Source organism: Pteronotus mesoamericanus, unplaced genomic scaffold (assembly GCF_021234165.1).
Source record: "Pteronotus mesoamericanus isolate MK-2021 breed Mesoamerican mustached bat unplaced genomic scaffold, CSHL_Meso_final scaffold_636, whole genome shotgun sequence".
In the NCBI taxonomy this organism is placed as follows: Eukaryota; Metazoa; Chordata; class Mammalia; order Chiroptera; family Mormoopidae; genus Pteronotus; species Pteronotus mesoamericanus.
Genome location: NW_026555324.1, coordinates 2,490,704 through 2,506,534, shown reverse-complemented (window position 1 = coordinate 2,506,534; position 15,831 = coordinate 2,490,704). Strand labels below are relative to the sequence as shown.

Genomic DNA, 15,831 nt, shown 5'->3' with positions numbered 1-15,831 from the left:
GGATATTCGTCGCGGTGGGCACCGGGGTCGCAGATTGTAGATGCTTCGGGGGAGGGAAGAGAGTAGTAATTCCCAGGGCGCCAGGAGTGAGTGAGTTGGGTGGGGCCGCGGTTTGCACTGTCGGAACGGAAAGGGAGGCAGGAAACCGCGAGTGGAGAAAGGGCCCCCAGATGTCAGCTGGGTGGGGGTAGCCCCGGGGTGGGGTGGGCGGTGGCTGAAGCCTTCCCTTCAGAGGCGTGACCGTGGGCGTGGACTGCGGTCAGGCCGCGTAAGAGATTCCGGAAAAACCGGAGGCGGAGTTAGGCGAGGTTTGCGAAGCCCCGCTTCCTTTACAGTACGCGTTGGGCGGGGACCTAGAGCAGCCCGCCTCCTCGGGGGGCGCTCGCTGTACGCGTGCGCAGTGGACAGCAGGGGCCGCCATGCCGGAGCCGCGCGGTTCTTCTCCCTTACGGGTAAACGCGGCGTTTGCTGCACGGTACAGCCGGTATCGGGAACGTGAGGAGCTGCAACGGCGTGAGTGCGGGGCTCATGATCCCGGGCCTTCGGCGCTGCTGGGCCATCGGGAAGTGGGGGTTGGTATGGCCTCCGCATTCTGATCTGGGGTCCTCCCGTCTGTGCCCCGCAGTGAAAGATCGATACCGGGACCGGGGCAGCGGAGAGGACTCCAGCTCCGAGTCTGACTCCAGCGACGAGTGTGTGGTGAGCTTCCTCACCCCGATCCGGGACGTACGGGAGGCACTCAAGGCAGCCACCATGTTCTGACTCCAACTATAGCAGTCGGCTAGGGCTCACCCCGTCGCGCCGTGTCTGAGCGTCCAACCCCCGCCCTCAATCCCATGAGTATCAGACGGCGCCCTGCCGATTCTCAGGGGGTGGCCAAATCCACTCCTCCCCCGCTACGGATCCACCTGCTCATCCTGATGTGTTTGGTGTGCCCCTCTCTATCCTTTGTATCTTCCAAAAGTCTAACCATTTCTGTTTCCGACTCTGTCCCCAAAGCGGAGCATCTGCCACACGGGGCACCCCACTTCTCCTCACATCACTGTGCAGCCCAGTCCCTCTCACTGTCTGCCTCGAGCCATCTCTTCTACCTGCCCCATGTCAATCCCATGTCCTCAGGAAGTATCCGCTCTTTGCTACCTTTCTCTGTCTCAGGTTCTATACTTATGTATGTTCCTTCCTCCCTTCTCTCCCCATTTGACACCCTCTCACTGCACCTGCCTCTCCCCACTGGGGTCCCCGTTCATTCCATCTAATGTATGCCCATTCCTCCACCCTAATTCCCACACCCTCTCAGCCGACCTACCCGGTTGCTTACTGCTTTCGATCGCTCTCACCACCTCCCTTCTGAAGACTGTCCCCAATCCTTTTCTTGCCCTAGGAATTTGACCCCCAGCAGGAGCGAGACTTTTACAGGACACTCTCCCTGCTGAAGAAGAAGGATCCCTGCATTTATCAGGAAGATGCTACCTTCTACTTGCAAGGTTCCTCATTGCTTTATCATCTGTTGTGACTATTTAATGAATCATTTTATATCGAAAGTGCTTAGTAGAGTACCTTAGGTTATTATCTGTTGATGTTAATAACCATGTGCTCGGTATTGTTCAGAGCATGAGTTACTCGCTGAGTAATCACTGCCAGGTACTACCAGGTGGTAGCTAGTGTGATAACTGTTGTGCATTTGGGAACTGGTGGCTTGGGGATTTGAAGACTTTGTCTGACCCTGGCCTAGCCCTGTGGGATTCTCTGTCTTGGGAAAGAAGGAAGTTGTGGTTGTTGGTAATGGCAGGTGTCTTCTGGTGATTCTGCAGCAACACCCTTGGAGAGTGAGGAAGAGCTGGCGGCCAAGAAGCAAAAGAAAGTGCGGCCCATGTACTTGAAGGACTATGAGAGGAAGGTTATCTTGGAGAAAGAAGGGTGAGGAGAGGAAGGTCTGACTCATACCATCCCCTGCCCTGCCTTCCCAGAGCAGGTGGATGCATAGGGGTCTTAGGGGCAGGGGTGGGAAGAAGCCAGTGACTCACCAGAGTTGCGGGAACGCCAGAGGACAGCTTCCTCCACGATGGCTTGTACCCCATTGGCGCTCCCACCTGCGGCTCGTAACTGCCCCCCACCACACTGGGACAGACAGACTGGGGAGCCTATTTTGAAGCCCCAATCCTTCTTTGCACAGCAAATATGTTGATGAGGAGAATTCAGACGGGGAGACCTCCAATCAGAGACTTCAGGTGGGTGGGGTGGAGGCTGGGTGGGGACTGGGGAGCCCAGGGCTGGGCCTGAGGCCCATGGTACTCTGTCTTGAGCAGGTCTCGTCGAAAAGTTACGTGGAAGAACAGCAACAGCTCAAGGAAAGGTGAGTGGGGCCAGTGAGTAGCCAAACTGATAGGAGTTGAGGCTCTGGGTTGAGACAGGTCTGGATTCAAATCCAGCTCTCACGAATGGCTGTGTGCCCTTAAGTTCCTTGCTCTCACAGTGCCTCAGTTTCCTGATCTGTTAAATGGGATTGATAATGCCCTCTGTGTCTCAGCACCACTCTGAGCTTGTCAGGAAGAACTCAGGGCTTAGTGAACAGGGTTAATCTTGGGGGTGTGGACAGGGCTAGGCCGGCTGTTTTGCGACTTGCTCTCTCATGTGGGCAGCTTCCGAACATTGGTGGAGGACAGTGAAGATGAGGATAGTGCTGGGGAAGGTGGTTCCGGGTTGCTGCAGAAACGCGCTAAAACCAAGGAGGAGAAAGTAGGTGCTGGGGCCCCCGTTGGACCAGGGCTGTGGGCAGCTGGGCAGCACTTGGGCTCCCGCAGACCCTCAGTGCTGGCCTTCCCCCAGGTCCAGGAGGATGCTGACTACATTGAATGGCTGAAGGGGCAGAAGGAGATTCAGAACCCTGAGACCCTGAGAGACCTGGTGAGTTTCCATGCATAGTTGCTGAAGGACTGCGCGGCCTCTTCTGCCTTCAGCCAACCTTTTCCAGAAACCACCCCTTGAAGGGGTAGCTAAGAACACATGCTGTGAAGATGGTTGCGCTCCTCTCTGGGCCTCAGTTTCTACATCTGTGAAGTAGGAATAATGCCCATCATCTATTTCATAGGCTGGCTGTGACGTTTCAGTTACTGAATTCACGTGATGCCCATGCCCGCCCTCCTTCCCTGCCTCTGAGTGTCTCACCTGGGTCCTGTCACCCCTTCCCTCCCAGACCCACCTCAAGGAATATTGGAACAACCCAGAGCTGGATGAAGGGGAGCAGTTCCTGCGGGATTATATCCTCAGCAAACGTTATGAGGAAGAGGGAGATGATGAGGAAGAAGAAGAGGAGGAGGAGGAAGAAAGGTGAGCAGCCCTGTTTTCACCACGGGCCCGGAGCCAGCACTGGCTGGAAAGCAAAGGGCACCGGTGTTTGCCTTTTCACACAAACGGTAGCAGCATTAGTCACCTGTGAGGAAGAGCCATGGAGTGTAGGCTTTGGAGCCAGGTGGTACTTGTTCAAATCCTCACCCTGCTGCTAGATTTCTGTGTCTCAGTTTCCCCGTTTGTACAGTTGGGGTAACCATGGCACCTACCATAGGGTTCTTGGGAGGATTGAATGTGTTACTACTCTCCATATGCAGGAGATCGTCTGACCCCAGCCCTGCTCGCTCTCATCCCTCAGGGTCCCAGGCCCCCCGGTTCAGCTGTCTGTGGACGACTCCTCAGATGAAGGGGAGCTGTTTCTGAAGAAGCAGGAGGACTTTGAGCACAAGTACAATTTCCGCTTCGAGGAGCCCGACTCAGCCTTGGTAGGTTGCTAGGGCTGGGGCTTGGGAGGAGCCGGCCCACGACAGACAGGCTGAGAGAACCCAGAATCATCTCTTTGGCCCACAGGTCAAGACCTACCCCCGGAACATCACATCCTCTGTGCGCCGCAAGGACGAGCGCAGGAAGGAGAAGAGGGAGGAGATGCGGGAGCGAAAGAGAAGGGTGAGTGGGAGGGGATGGTGGGTTCAGGAGGACCCGTAGCCTGTGGAGAGGATCCCTGCCCTCTCTCTTCATCTGGCCTGCCACCCACAGGAGAAAGCAAAAAAGCAGGAGGAACTTAAGCAGCTGAAGAACCTGAAGAGGAAGGAGATTCTGGCCAAGCTGGAGAAGCTGCGGCAGGTCACAGGCAATGAAACAGTGGGCTTTGAAGAACAGGACCTTGAGGACGACTTTGACCCTACCCGACATGACCAGCTCATGCAGGTAGGGCCCCCACACCCAGGCCCATCCCTGCAACCAGGTGGTTGTGAACGTGGCTCTGGAGTCAGTGGTGTTTCTTGGCTGCGTAGCCTCAGAGAAGTGAGTTGACTTCTCTGAGCCTTTGTCCCTGTCTGTAACGTGGGTCTAACCATAGCATCTACGGCAGAGCTGTTGTAAGGCTAGCTTGAGAGGAATACACATAACAGTTTAGTTGGTAAGTGCTCAAAAAACAGTGAGTCACTGTATTTCCTTTGAACTCATTTACTATGCTATTAATATTTATTGTTGTGTTTCTGGGAATATAACATCAGGCCATTGAAACAGGTGATGCAGTCTGTGTGGGGAGCAGTGGGGACCACAGGAGCCCCAAAGAGGCCCCTGATCAAACCTGGGAAGTGAGGGAAGGGGACTGAGGGCACATAGGTAGGCCAGGTGAAAACCAGTCTAGGGAGGTGCTGTGTAGTTGGAGTTTAGCCTTCACTTCTTAGAATCTTCTCCGTCCTGAGCTTCAGTTTCTCCATAGAAAGGAGGTATATTCTGTCTCGGGTGCTTGTGCAAATGCAGGATGTAACCAATATTGGGCATATAGTAGGTGCTCAGTAAATGACCTGTTTAGCAATCTCTCCCTTTGCCAGGCCCTGCCCTGGGTGCTGGGGTCTCAGCCCTCTTGGAGCTCGTGGAGTGGTGAGAACCAGTCTAACATTCACTGGTCAGCCACGATACGCCAAGCACCAGGCAGCATAGAGGTCTCTGCTTTCTCAGAGCCCCCAGTCTAGTGGCCGGCACGTAACTGTATGGTTACAACCTGCAGGGTTTGAGTGGTGATGGGGCCGTGCAGAAGGAGGTGGGACCTTAGAAGAGTCCTCTGACCAGCTTCGTGAGGCCCACATCGGGAGCTGGGTCCTGAGAGGCTGCTAGGGGGCTGTGTAAGTTACAGGAGTAAAGCTGTCTGGGGGGGTTGGGCCCTGCTGACCCTCCCGGCCCTGCAGAAATGCTTCGGGGACGAGTACTACGGCACGATGGAGGAAGAGAAGCCACAATTTGAGGAAGAGGAAGGGCTTGAAGGTGAGGTGACTGGACGGGGATGGGAGTGCTGGGTCTAAAGCCTGGGGTCCCATCCTGAGCCCCCTGGGCCCATGCCTGCCTGTCTGCTCTGGAACCCAGAAGACTGGAACTGGGACACGTGGGCTGGGCTGGAGCAGGGCGGAGACTGGAGCCAGCAGGAGCTGCACTGCGAGGACCCAGACTTCAATGTAGGTGCTATCGGCAGCGGGGTGGGGGGGTACCTTGGACGGTCCCAGGGACCATGAGGGATGGTCTAACGTGCTTGCCTTGGCAGATGGATGCTGACTATGACCCCAGCCAGCCGCAGAGGAGGAAGCGTGAGGCCCCCTTAACTGGCAAGAAGAAGCGCAAGTCACCCTTCGCTGCAGCTGTGGGGCAGGAGAAGCCCGTGTTCAACCCTGGTGAGGCCCGGGCGGGCATGCAGTGGGTGAGCCGGGGCCCTGCAGGGCCAGCACACCCCAGCAGCGCGGCCCTCTGCCCCCGCAGGGGACAAGACTTTCGAGCAGTACCTGGACGAGTATTACCGGCTGGACTATGAGGACATCATCGACGACCTACCCTGTCGATTCAAGTACCGCAATGTGGTGCCCTGTGACTTTGGGCTCAGCACTGAAGAGGTAGGGCCCCAGGTGGGCATGGGACCCTGGGAGGCATCCAGGAGGCAAGGGGAGCGCAGAGCTAGCCGTTGCTGCCACACAACCTATTTCCTCATTTTGAAAATGGCAGGAATAATAGTGCTAATGAGGGGACAAACATCTGCTTCAAAGGGTTTCAGTGAGATGGGGGCTTCAAACAGCCCCTTGTAAATATTACAGTGGACCCCTGAACAACACAGGAGTTAGGCTGCTGACCCTCTTAAGTCAAAAGTCTGTGTATAACTTCGGATTCCTCAAAAAGTTAACTGTAGTTTGCCCTTCATAGCTGCAGTTTCAAATCTGTGGACTCAACCTTTGCAGATGCAGAAAGCTGACTGTACTAATACCCTACTGCTGACTGGAGCCTTACTGATACCATAAACAATTGATTAATATACATTTTGTATGTTATATGTGTTACGTATACTGTATTCTTACAAGAAAGTAAACTGGAGAAAAAACATTAAGAAAATTTTAGGGAAAATACATTCATTGTATTTACTGGAAAAGGTCTGTGTGCACGTGTGTGTGGAGATACATATACATGAATGAATCCATGCAGTTCAAACCCATCTTGTTCAGGGGTCAACTGTACCTTTAATGCTGTTAATATATATCCGCGGCAGGGTGGCCATTAAGGCTAGGTGGGCTCTGGAACCAAGTAGTCTGGGTTCAAATCCTGCCTTAGCCATGCGCCAGCTGTGTGACCTTGGACAAGAGACTCAAGTCTTTGGGCCTCAGTTTCCCATCTATAAAACAAGCTTAAAAACAGTCCCGCCTCATGGCTGTGGAGCTGAAACGATGTGTGGCTCTTTAGATGGCACTTGTCCCTTAGCCATCCATGATGGTTATGGGTGCTTGGCTGTTCCTGGTCAGCAAAAATAGCTGACGTTTACTGAGCTTAGGCCATCTGCACTCATTTTTGACCACCTTCCAGCAGGTTCTGAGGGGATGCCAACCTCATAAACGAGGAAACTGCAGCCTGGGGTCAGGAGCCTGTAATTAGCAAATCTAGTGATTGGCATAGAGGCCCCTGCCCTGAGGCTGCTGGGACAGTGGCTCCTGGGTGAGGACTCCAGGGCCCTGGAATCTGAAATTAGCCATTTCCTGGCTGGGTGACTAGGGGCAAGGAACCCCTTTCTGAACCTGTTTCCCCTCTGCAAAAACCATGGATTGGCCTCTGCAGGCCTCAGCTCTCCCACTGCAGGACATCTCTGCTGGGTGGTACTGTCACTACCTGTTCTGACTGATGAGGTGACTAAGGCTGAGTCAGGGTCTCCCCAGGGCTCATGTGGCAGGACCCCCACTGTTCCTTCCTATGCAGATCCTTGCTGCTGATGACAAGGAGCTGAACCGCTGGTGCTCCCTGAAGAAGACCTGCATGTATAGGTGATGGCGTGGGGCTGGGCCAGGTGTCGGGGCGGGGGGTAGGCGGGCATGCACGGGTACCTCCCAGAGCACCCAGTGACAGGTGTGTCCTCTGGGCGCCCAAAGGTCAGAGCAGGAGGAGCTACAGGACAAGAGGGCGTACAGCCAGAAGGCCCAGAACTTATGGAAAAAGAGGCAGATCTTCAAATCTCTCTGTCCAGAGGAGTGAGTGTCGCTTGCCAAAGGAGGGTGGGGTGGGGAGCCCACCAGGCCTGGGTTTGAGTTGCACCGTCAGCCACTTGTTGTGTGACCTGGGTTGGGCAGGTCACTTCCCATCTTGGGACCTGTTTCCTCATTTATAAAAGGGGGTTAAAGATAGCTCGTTTCTTGTTGGGGTTTTTGAGGATTAAGTGAATAAATTCATGTGAAGTGAATAATTTCATGTGAAATACTTAAAACAGTAAATTCTGTGTAGGTTTTCGCTATTGTTGTCATGTTACTTCCTGGTCCATAGAGTAGGGATGATAGTTCCGGGAGTTGGTTTAAAGCTAGAATGAGTTAACTTATATGAGTAGCTTCGTGTAAGCACAGGTTCAAATACCAGAATCATCAGCAACCTAGTCCAGCCTCACGGCTCAGTAGAAAAACCCCAGTTCTTGTGTCAGACCTGGGTATGAATTCCAGGCCTCTGAACTGCTGCACTGCCATCTCTCTGAGCCTCTTTCCTTATCTTTAAAATGGGGGGTGTGCACCCGGGAAGGGGCCTAATCATGCCTGGCCTGAGTCCCAATTTTCCTCCCCCAGGACAGAGACACCCACAGAAGCCACAAGGAAGCCACAGAGAGACAAAGCCAGCCCGCAGGCGCAGCTGCTGTCATCTGATGGGGCTTGCAGGAAGCAGCCCCAGCCTGAGAGCCCCCCAGCCCAGAAAGAGGCCTCTGTGTCACCTACTGAGAAGCCAGCCCCCCAGAGGCGGAGGAGGGGCAAGAAGGCTCGGCTGCTGGGCCCCACAGTGAGGCTCGGAGGACAGGAGTTCAGCCACCAGAGGCTGCAGGCCTTTGGTCTCAATCCAAAACGGCTGCACTTCCGCCTGGTGGGCCGGCAGCGGAGGAAGCAGCAGAGGCCCAAGAGTGGCCCCTGAGCTTGATGGAGCAGGCAGGGGCCTGCGTGTTCCTTTCCTTCAATCAAGCCCCTGAATGCATCCCTCCTGTTAACTGTATAGACCCACGTGTCTCCCTGTGGGCAGGGAGAGTGCCTGTCTTAACAGGTGTGGAAGCTGAGGGCTACTTAACAAGCGCCCCAGAGACCTGGACACCTCGCCTTGAGATTGCACCCCGAGTCCCGTCGCTCAAATGCTGGGTCCAGCCATAGCTGAGGTCAAGTCGGACGGCTTTATTAGCCCCAAGCAGCCATAGTTCCCACACCACCACGAGCCCTTGGCAGGGCAGGGGCTTTGAAGACCAGTGAGGGGCACAGGCAGTCCCGTGCAAACTACAGTACGTGAGTCAGGCCCTGAGTGGGTGCCTAGGAGCCCGCCTGTCATCCCTCCCGTTCCGCCCTGTGCAGGGGGCCCAGCTGGCAGGAGGCAGGCCTGTGGGCAATGGCCCCAGCCTGGAGGTGTCCTGTGCCAGTCTCAGCTATACGTCTCAAGGGGGTGAGAAGAGAGAAGTGCTATCACCATCAGAGTTCAAGCTTCCACACCCCGTGTGACATAAATAAAAAAATAAATAGTGTTTGTCCTGTCTTCTCCCCATCCTGTCCCTTTATAAAAACACAAAGTCCTCAGAACTTGGGCGCTTGGCCTTGAGGAGCCGCCCAGTGCGAGGGAGCTGCAGACTTGGCTGGGGGAGCTGGGAGCAGAGGTTGTCTAGGCTGTGGTCCTGAGCGTGGCCCTCGGCCAGGGTGAACATGGGGTACCGCTCTGTGGTCGAGGAGGAGCTGAGGACCTGACAGGAGGAAGGAGAAAGCAGCTCAGCCCCAAAAGCAGCCAGTTACTGATCCTGTAGGTAGGTATCCTCAGGCAATAATCTAGGCCAGCCAATCGGCATCTTCTGTTACCGGGACAGTGATTGGCTTAGTGATGAGCACGTGATTCAGTGCAGGCAATGAAAGGCAGCCCTAGGATTTTTACTGAGTGCTGGGAAAATGGGGCTCCCCTTCCCCCGGACTGGCAGCGCCCTGATGGGAGGGTAGGGTTAAGAGACAGGGAAGGTCCTGCCATGTGAGCTCCTGAATGCAGCTGTCCCCCAAGGCAGCAAAGCCCCTACCTTCATATTATACCTCCTTTGTGGGTCTATTCAGAGCTAGGCTTTTATAACTTGTGGGCAGCATGATGATCTTGACAACATAGTCTGGAAGCAGCGCCCCGCCCCAGGTCTGCTGGCCCCAAGGCCTCTGTTGCTTCCCCACTCCAGCCCCGCGTCTCTTCCCTCACCCTCCACCACTCTTGCTCACCCTGGTCAGCTCTGAGCACAGTGTCTCAAACTCCTTCCTGCCTCCAGCATAGAACCCCACAGTACAGCTCGGGTCCATCTTGGTGAAGGCCATCTTGCGGGGTGAGGTGCAATGGAAGGACTGAGGCAGACAAAGGAAGGGAGCTCAGGGGACCCCAGCACCCTCCACATGCCCCCAAGCCGACCCTGTGGGTCCCAGCTCACCTCTAGGGGGAAGTCAGCCTGGCTAACATCCACAGCAGGCTGGCAGTAATGGGGGTCCAAGTAGAGCAGGAAGTCATCTGCAGGGGAGGAGGTGTAAGCAGGGGTGGGGTGGGGGAGGGGGGTAAGGCGAGGTAGGATGGGGAGGGACGGGGCACGCCTACCCTGGTAGCCGATGAAGTACAGTGAGTGCCGGGGCTTGCCCCCCATGATGCCCAGGCACAGCTCTGAGCGCAGAAGCTCCTGCAGGGAAGACAGTGGACAAAGGTGAGGGCTCGGGGCAAGCGTGTCAGACAGTCCCTTGACAAATGCTTAGCAGACACACAACACGTGCAGATCCAGGCCTGTGCTGGGCCCTGGGAAACAGCAGTGACCAAGATAGACGTCTTACGGGGTTGATGTGGTAGACGAGCAAGAAAGAAGTTTTGAGTTATGTATCAGAAAGTGATTATACTGGGAAAAGAATAAAGGAGGTGAGGGGGCTTTGCAATTATAAATAGGGGAATCAGGAAAGGCCTCACTGGGGGGTGAGGTTTCAGCAAAGATGACAGCAACTCGGGAAACAGCACGTACAAAATCCGGAGGCAGGTATATTCTGAGAACAGTAAGGAAGTGCCTGTGGCTGAAGCAGAGCGAGTGAGGAGAGTGGGAGCAGATGGAGTAAAGGGACAGGGACAGGACGCAGGGTCCTGTGGGCCGTGGGGAGGTCTCTGGCCTTTATTCTGAGTGTAAACACACCAGGGTCTTTCAGCCTTGCCATTCCCTTTGCCTGGAACGCTCCTCCTCTGGCTCTTCGTGTGCCCCTGGCAGGAGAGGGGCTTTCTCAGGCTGTGTAGCCACCCCCACCTGCCTGCCCCTCATCCCTAGTTTGCGTTCCTTTACAGATTGAGTTGTAACGCCAAAGCTGTCTATTTGGTTCCAGACCCGCTGTTATCAGAGAGTTCACTCCCCAAAAAGGCACACATTTTTGCCTGCTCACTTCTCAATCTCCAGCAGCTAGAAGACTGCTTGGCACATAACAGGTGCCCTGTAACTATTGGATAAACAAAGGAAGGGACCAAAGGAGGCACGTATTTCTAACCCAAGCTGAAAAAACCCGGAGGACTCCTGGGGGAGGCGCGGTGAATCTGGCTGAACCTACCTTCACGCAGGGCACGTACACGGGGTTGAGGGTCTCACCACCCAGCCGCACGGGCACCAAGATGACCACGGACTTCCACTCAGCTGTGGGGTCTGGCCTCGCCACCAGGCGTGCCACATCCGCCTTGTACACTGGAAGAACAGGACAGCAGGTCATCTTCTCACTGCCCTTCAGGCTTCAGAGTATGGCCCTCCGTCCCCAGGGGCCCAATCTCGCCCAAGCAACTGCTGGGGGAGTGACTCTCCCATTGTTGGTGGAGAAGGAAGTCTTCCCAGAGTCCCCAGATTCCCTCAGACAACCACTGGGTCCCCATTTACAGAGAGCAACCAAGACCGTGAGAGTTGGATGAAGAACATACAGCCAGGAGGAGGTGGGGCCTGTCCCTGCTGCCCCCACCCCCCACCCCCAGTCCCAGGCCTGACTGGCCCTCCCTGACTCAGTGTCTGCATTTGCCAATATGGAAAGGGGAGCATGGAGCAGCCCACGGCCGCATGGCCCTGCGTGTCCCTCCTCTTCAGCCCCGATCGGCTGCTGTCCGTTCTCCCCCTCCTCCCTCGCTGGTGCCCAGAGAAGTGGATTCAACCGTTTTTGGAGACGTAGCTGCTATGATCTGAATGCTTGAGTCCCCCCAAAATCTGCATGTTGGAATCCTAGTTCTAAGGTTGATAGTGTGGGAGGTGATTAGGTCATTGAGGGTGGACCCCTCAAGAATGGGATTAGTGCTGTTATAAAAGAGGGACCCCTCACCACTTTTTAAAACTATGTATATTGACAGATGTTAACTAGATTTATTGTGGTCATCATTTCCAATGTATAGGGGGGAGCAAAAATAGGGTTACAAGTAGTGAGCACATGAAACACAGAGTTTATTCTTGTATTATTATTCATTATTGTATTATTTTCCAAACAACCATAAACCTACTTTTGCCCCAACCTGCACACAAATATCAAATCATAATGTTGTATACCTGAAACTAATATACTGTTTCAGGTCAATTATACTTGAATGGAAAATAAATAAATAAAAATGACACCCCAGGGAGCTGGCTTGCTCATTGTGCCAAGCGAGAATATAGCGTAGGGAACCAGGAGTGCACTCCCACCAGGCACCACCTCTGCCTGCGCTTCCTGTCCTTTATTCTATCACTTGGGGCAAAGCTCCTGAAGTTTCCTGTCCTGGATCTAGAGGAAGTGGAGGGCTCCTGAGCATCCCTCCCTGGGTAGGCCTTGAATCTAACCCAGAACTTGTTTCAGCCTCTAAGAAACATTGGTCCTAAGAGGCAGCTGAGTAGCTCAGGATGAGAGCCCCACCACCTTGGTTATGAGAAACCTCACCTGTACAGTCCTGAGAAACATACACCACCAGGTGGGTGACCTCTGAGCAGCTCTCCACAGCTTTCCTGGGGCCAAGAAGAAAGGCTTGAGTTCCTTGGGGGACCCAGTGGCTCCCATGTCCCCTGCCGTGGCCCTCACCTGAGTATATGTGCCACAAGAGATGGCCCATACCAGTCACCTGCCTTCTTGCCTGAGCTCTGCCCGAGCTCCACCAGCTGGTGTAGGCCGAAGGGGGCCTGGGGGTGGTCGGCGAACCAGGACACAATCTGCCGATGCCGGCGTTCCTGCTCCAGCTCAGGGGCACGCTGGGCCCAGCGCAGGGGCATAGAGTGGGCAGGCCCACGGAACCGGTTGGGAGAGGCCAACCCTGATGGCTCAGGGGGGCCCAGGCCCGCACCCTTGGCCCATGTCCAGTCTGGTGGGGATGGAGTACATTGTCAACCAGTGCCATTGCATGGGGGTCACAGTTCCCATTTACCCATGCTTTACACACAATTCTAATGCTCCTGAGACCCCATGTTTAACAATTTTCACATTCTTGAAACATAAACAGCACTAACGCCCTCTCAAAACTTACTTTATACACAATTGTAACGTGACTTTAAATTTTAGTTACAAACAATGCCAACACTGCTGACCTGTGTGGTCAGCTCATTCTCCTGGTGTCCCCTTCCCCCTCCGCCCCTCACCTCTGGGCAGGAAATGCAGCAGGAGGCCCTGTGCCAACATCATCTGCCCGCTCCGTAACATGCAGCCCCAGCCGCAGTCTGAAGTCAGGCAGCCCCCAGCAAAGGGCGGGAAATCCCGGCGGTATGTGAGCCACAGGCGGGACACAAAGTCCCTTTGGAAACGCTGGATGTCACCTATAAGAGCAGGCTTGTCAGCTCCACCAGGAACACCGCTGGGGGCCTCTCCCAACCCTGGCCTGGGGCTACCAGCTCACCCTCACTCTCAAAGCAGTAGCGGCGGCCACAGAGGTGGACGCTGGAGATCTTGCTAAACCTGGTCCGGCTTTTGACTGACCAGCCTGTGGAGACGTGGGGCAGCAAGATGTTGGATGGATACTGACATAATAGTTATGACAGCAACAGCACTCCCACCCCCCATCCGTGTAATGGGGACCGTCTTCCCATCTCAGGAGTGGCACTGGGAAATCCATGCCATGGATTTCTCTTAGATGGAAGTGTGGACCCTAGGAACAGCCAAACAAGTGTGGTCCATCAATTCAGGTTGAATTAAGGCAATTCTGATTATTGTACCCATTTTACAGAAGGAAAAAGTGGGTACTCAGGGAAGTAAAAAAGCTTGCTCAAGGTAACACGGGGAAGGACAGGATTTGAAAATACATTTCCTGTTGGACCTGCCACAGATAGCCCTGGGCAGGGCAGGGCGGGGGACCTACAGGTGACTCACAGAACAAATGGTGGTATACTCGGAATACAGGGAACGGTCTGGTTTCTCGGCTCCCACTGACCTCTAAGCCCCCGGCCTGGCCAAACCCTCAGCTCACTCGCACCCCAGAACCTGCACCCTGGACCGGGCCAGTCCTTACCGTACTTGACGTTGTTCCAGGCAGTCAGCAACTTCGCCTTAAATTTGTCCACTTCGTCCGGCTCCCCGGGGGCGGTCTCGGACGAGCCCAGAGCGGGACCGCTGGCTCCGGGGGGTGCCAGGCCGTTGGGGTCCGGGACTCGGGGCCCCCGCGTCCTGCGGCCCTCGGGTCGGCGCGCGTCATCGGGGCTCCCGCTCTTATACTGCGCGGCGGCCGGCGACACGGAGTTCATGGGCGCGCCGGGCAAACGGACCGAAGGCCCGGGTTGGGGCCGCGCGCCGGTGCCCCAGGGTCCAGGATGTGTCCAGGACACAAGCGCCCTGGAAGACGCTACTCAGCCCCCGACACAGCGACCAGGACCCCGGACCGGGCGCGGGACGCTGTCACCGCCGTCGCCGCCATTTTAGCTGCCTTGGCCCGGGAGGAAAACGGGCGTGACCATTGCGGACGCTCCGCCCCAGACCTCAGCCTTGTCTCCGGTCTCTATCCAGGTGGCCGCAGGAGGGCCTCCAGACACGGCGGCACCCCAGGACTCCTACGCCCAGTCCTCCGGCATCCGCCTTATCGTAGCAGCCAGGCGCGACGAGCCCCGGCCAGCCCTTATCGGAGGCCCCAGAGCCGGAAGGCCCCGCCCCCGCCCGGCCCCGCCTCCTCTGGCGAGCTAGGGACCCACCTCCTGGCGGGGGCGTAGGCGCCTGTCCGCACCTGCCGGAGTCTCCCTGGGGACCAGAGCGCCCTCCACGGCTGGGTACCCAGAACCAGCCTCGGCCTGGGGCCAAACCTGTGTGTGACACTCCCTCCGCACCCCACCGCTCACTCCACACCCCCCCGCTCACTCCACACCCCCAGCCACGCCACTTTGTGCCTCAGTGTCCCCATGAGCAAAAGGAAGTTCAAATACACACCACGACATAGACAAATCTTCCCAATAATTTTGCTAAGGGAAAGAAGCCAGACAAAAAAAAGAAGAGAATACTTTCTAGTCCTATTTATATCAAACTCTAGAAAGTGCAACCTCCTAATACTATTAGTGGTTGCCTGGGGGTAGGGTACAGAGAGGCGGGAGGGAGGAATTTGAAAAGGGAGAGAGGATGCTTTTTACGGTCAGGGATATGTTTTGTACCTGGATTGTAGGGACAGTTTCCAGGATGTGAAGACTCATCGGAGTGTACACTTCAAATGTGTGGTTTGTTGTATGTCAATTATACCGTAATAAAGGTGTAAAAAATTTTCAATAGAGGAATATTAGAAGGAGCTAAATTCATCCTTGTTAAGCTCTTCAGCGTGGCGTTTGAGGCTGTAAGGGCTCAACGAAGGCCAGCCACAACCTCGGGTGGCCTCTAGTGGCTGGTCCAGGGACACTGTCTTCAGCTGGCTTCAGAAAATCAGAGAAATTGGATGACGGTGTGGAATCTGAAGAAGACACAAAAGGACAGCCACCTCACTGACTTTCCTTCTGCTCTCCCTTCACTCACTTTCCTTCAGCCACACCTGCCTCCTTTCTCAAACTCAGCAGGTTCTGTTCCACCTGAGATATCTGCATGGCTTCCCCGGAACCTCCTTCAGGACTTCATTCAAATGTCACCCCTAAAGGGTGACCTCTCTCAAAATTCCTATCCATACCCATACGTGAGCTCCTTTCCCCCTTCCCTGCTATATTTTTTCCAGAGCAGTTACCACAACTTGGTTAAGTCAGCTCTAGCTGCTGTAGCAAACACTGAAGACTGGATTGCTTAAACAACTGACATTTATTTCTCACAGTTCTGGAAGGTAGAAAGAAGGTCGAGATCAGGGTGCCAGTAGATCTGGGCTTTTGGTGAGGGTCTCTTCCTGGTTATGTCCTTACATGACATCTCCTTGCAGAAGGGG

At 55.1% G+C, this 15,831-nt stretch overlaps 2 protein-coding genes across 3 annotated transcripts; one reads left to right on the top strand and one right to left on the bottom strand.

Moving 5' to 3' along the window:
• Nucleotides 1-386: 386 nt before the first annotated feature.
• On the top strand, nucleotides 387-8,421 carry KRI1 (KRI1 homolog). Of its 2 annotated transcripts, none has more exons than XM_054562211.1 (19): nucleotides 387-513; nucleotides 626-699; nucleotides 1,382-1,484; nucleotides 1,812-1,917; nucleotides 2,174-2,228; nucleotides 2,307-2,353; nucleotides 2,640-2,736; nucleotides 2,827-2,904; nucleotides 3,194-3,327; nucleotides 3,647-3,773; nucleotides 3,859-3,954; nucleotides 4,045-4,215; nucleotides 5,202-5,277; nucleotides 5,380-5,465; nucleotides 5,552-5,678; nucleotides 5,764-5,894; nucleotides 7,237-7,301; nucleotides 7,407-7,505; nucleotides 8,085-8,421. In XM_054562211.1, exons 1-19 carry the CDS (start codon nucleotides 420-422, stop codon nucleotides 8,419-8,421), a joined length of 2,103 nt encoding a protein of 700 aa, XP_054418186.1. In that variant the 5' UTR covers nucleotides 387-419. The 2 variants fall into 2 exon arrangements, with proteins under 2 accessions (XP_054418186.1, XP_054418185.1); XM_054562210.1 differs by having other exon boundaries at nucleotides 5,377-5,465.
• A 606-nt stretch (nucleotides 8,422-9,027) lies between these two features.
• ATG4D (autophagy related 4D cysteine peptidase) lies at nucleotides 9,028-14,576 on the bottom strand. Its single transcript, XM_054562212.1, has 10 exons — nucleotides 13,963-14,576; nucleotides 13,354-13,437; nucleotides 13,100-13,273; nucleotides 12,549-12,825; nucleotides 12,411-12,475; nucleotides 11,076-11,206; nucleotides 10,099-10,177; nucleotides 9,938-10,014; nucleotides 9,735-9,854; nucleotides 9,028-9,226 (listed from the first exon to the last, which is right to left on the bottom strand). Exons 1-10 carry the CDS (start codon nucleotides 14,192-14,194, stop codon nucleotides 9,044-9,046), a joined length of 1,422 nt encoding a protein of 473 aa, XP_054418187.1. The 5' UTR covers nucleotides 14,195-14,576; the 3' UTR covers nucleotides 9,028-9,043.
• Nucleotides 14,577-15,831: the final 1,255 nt, after the last annotated feature.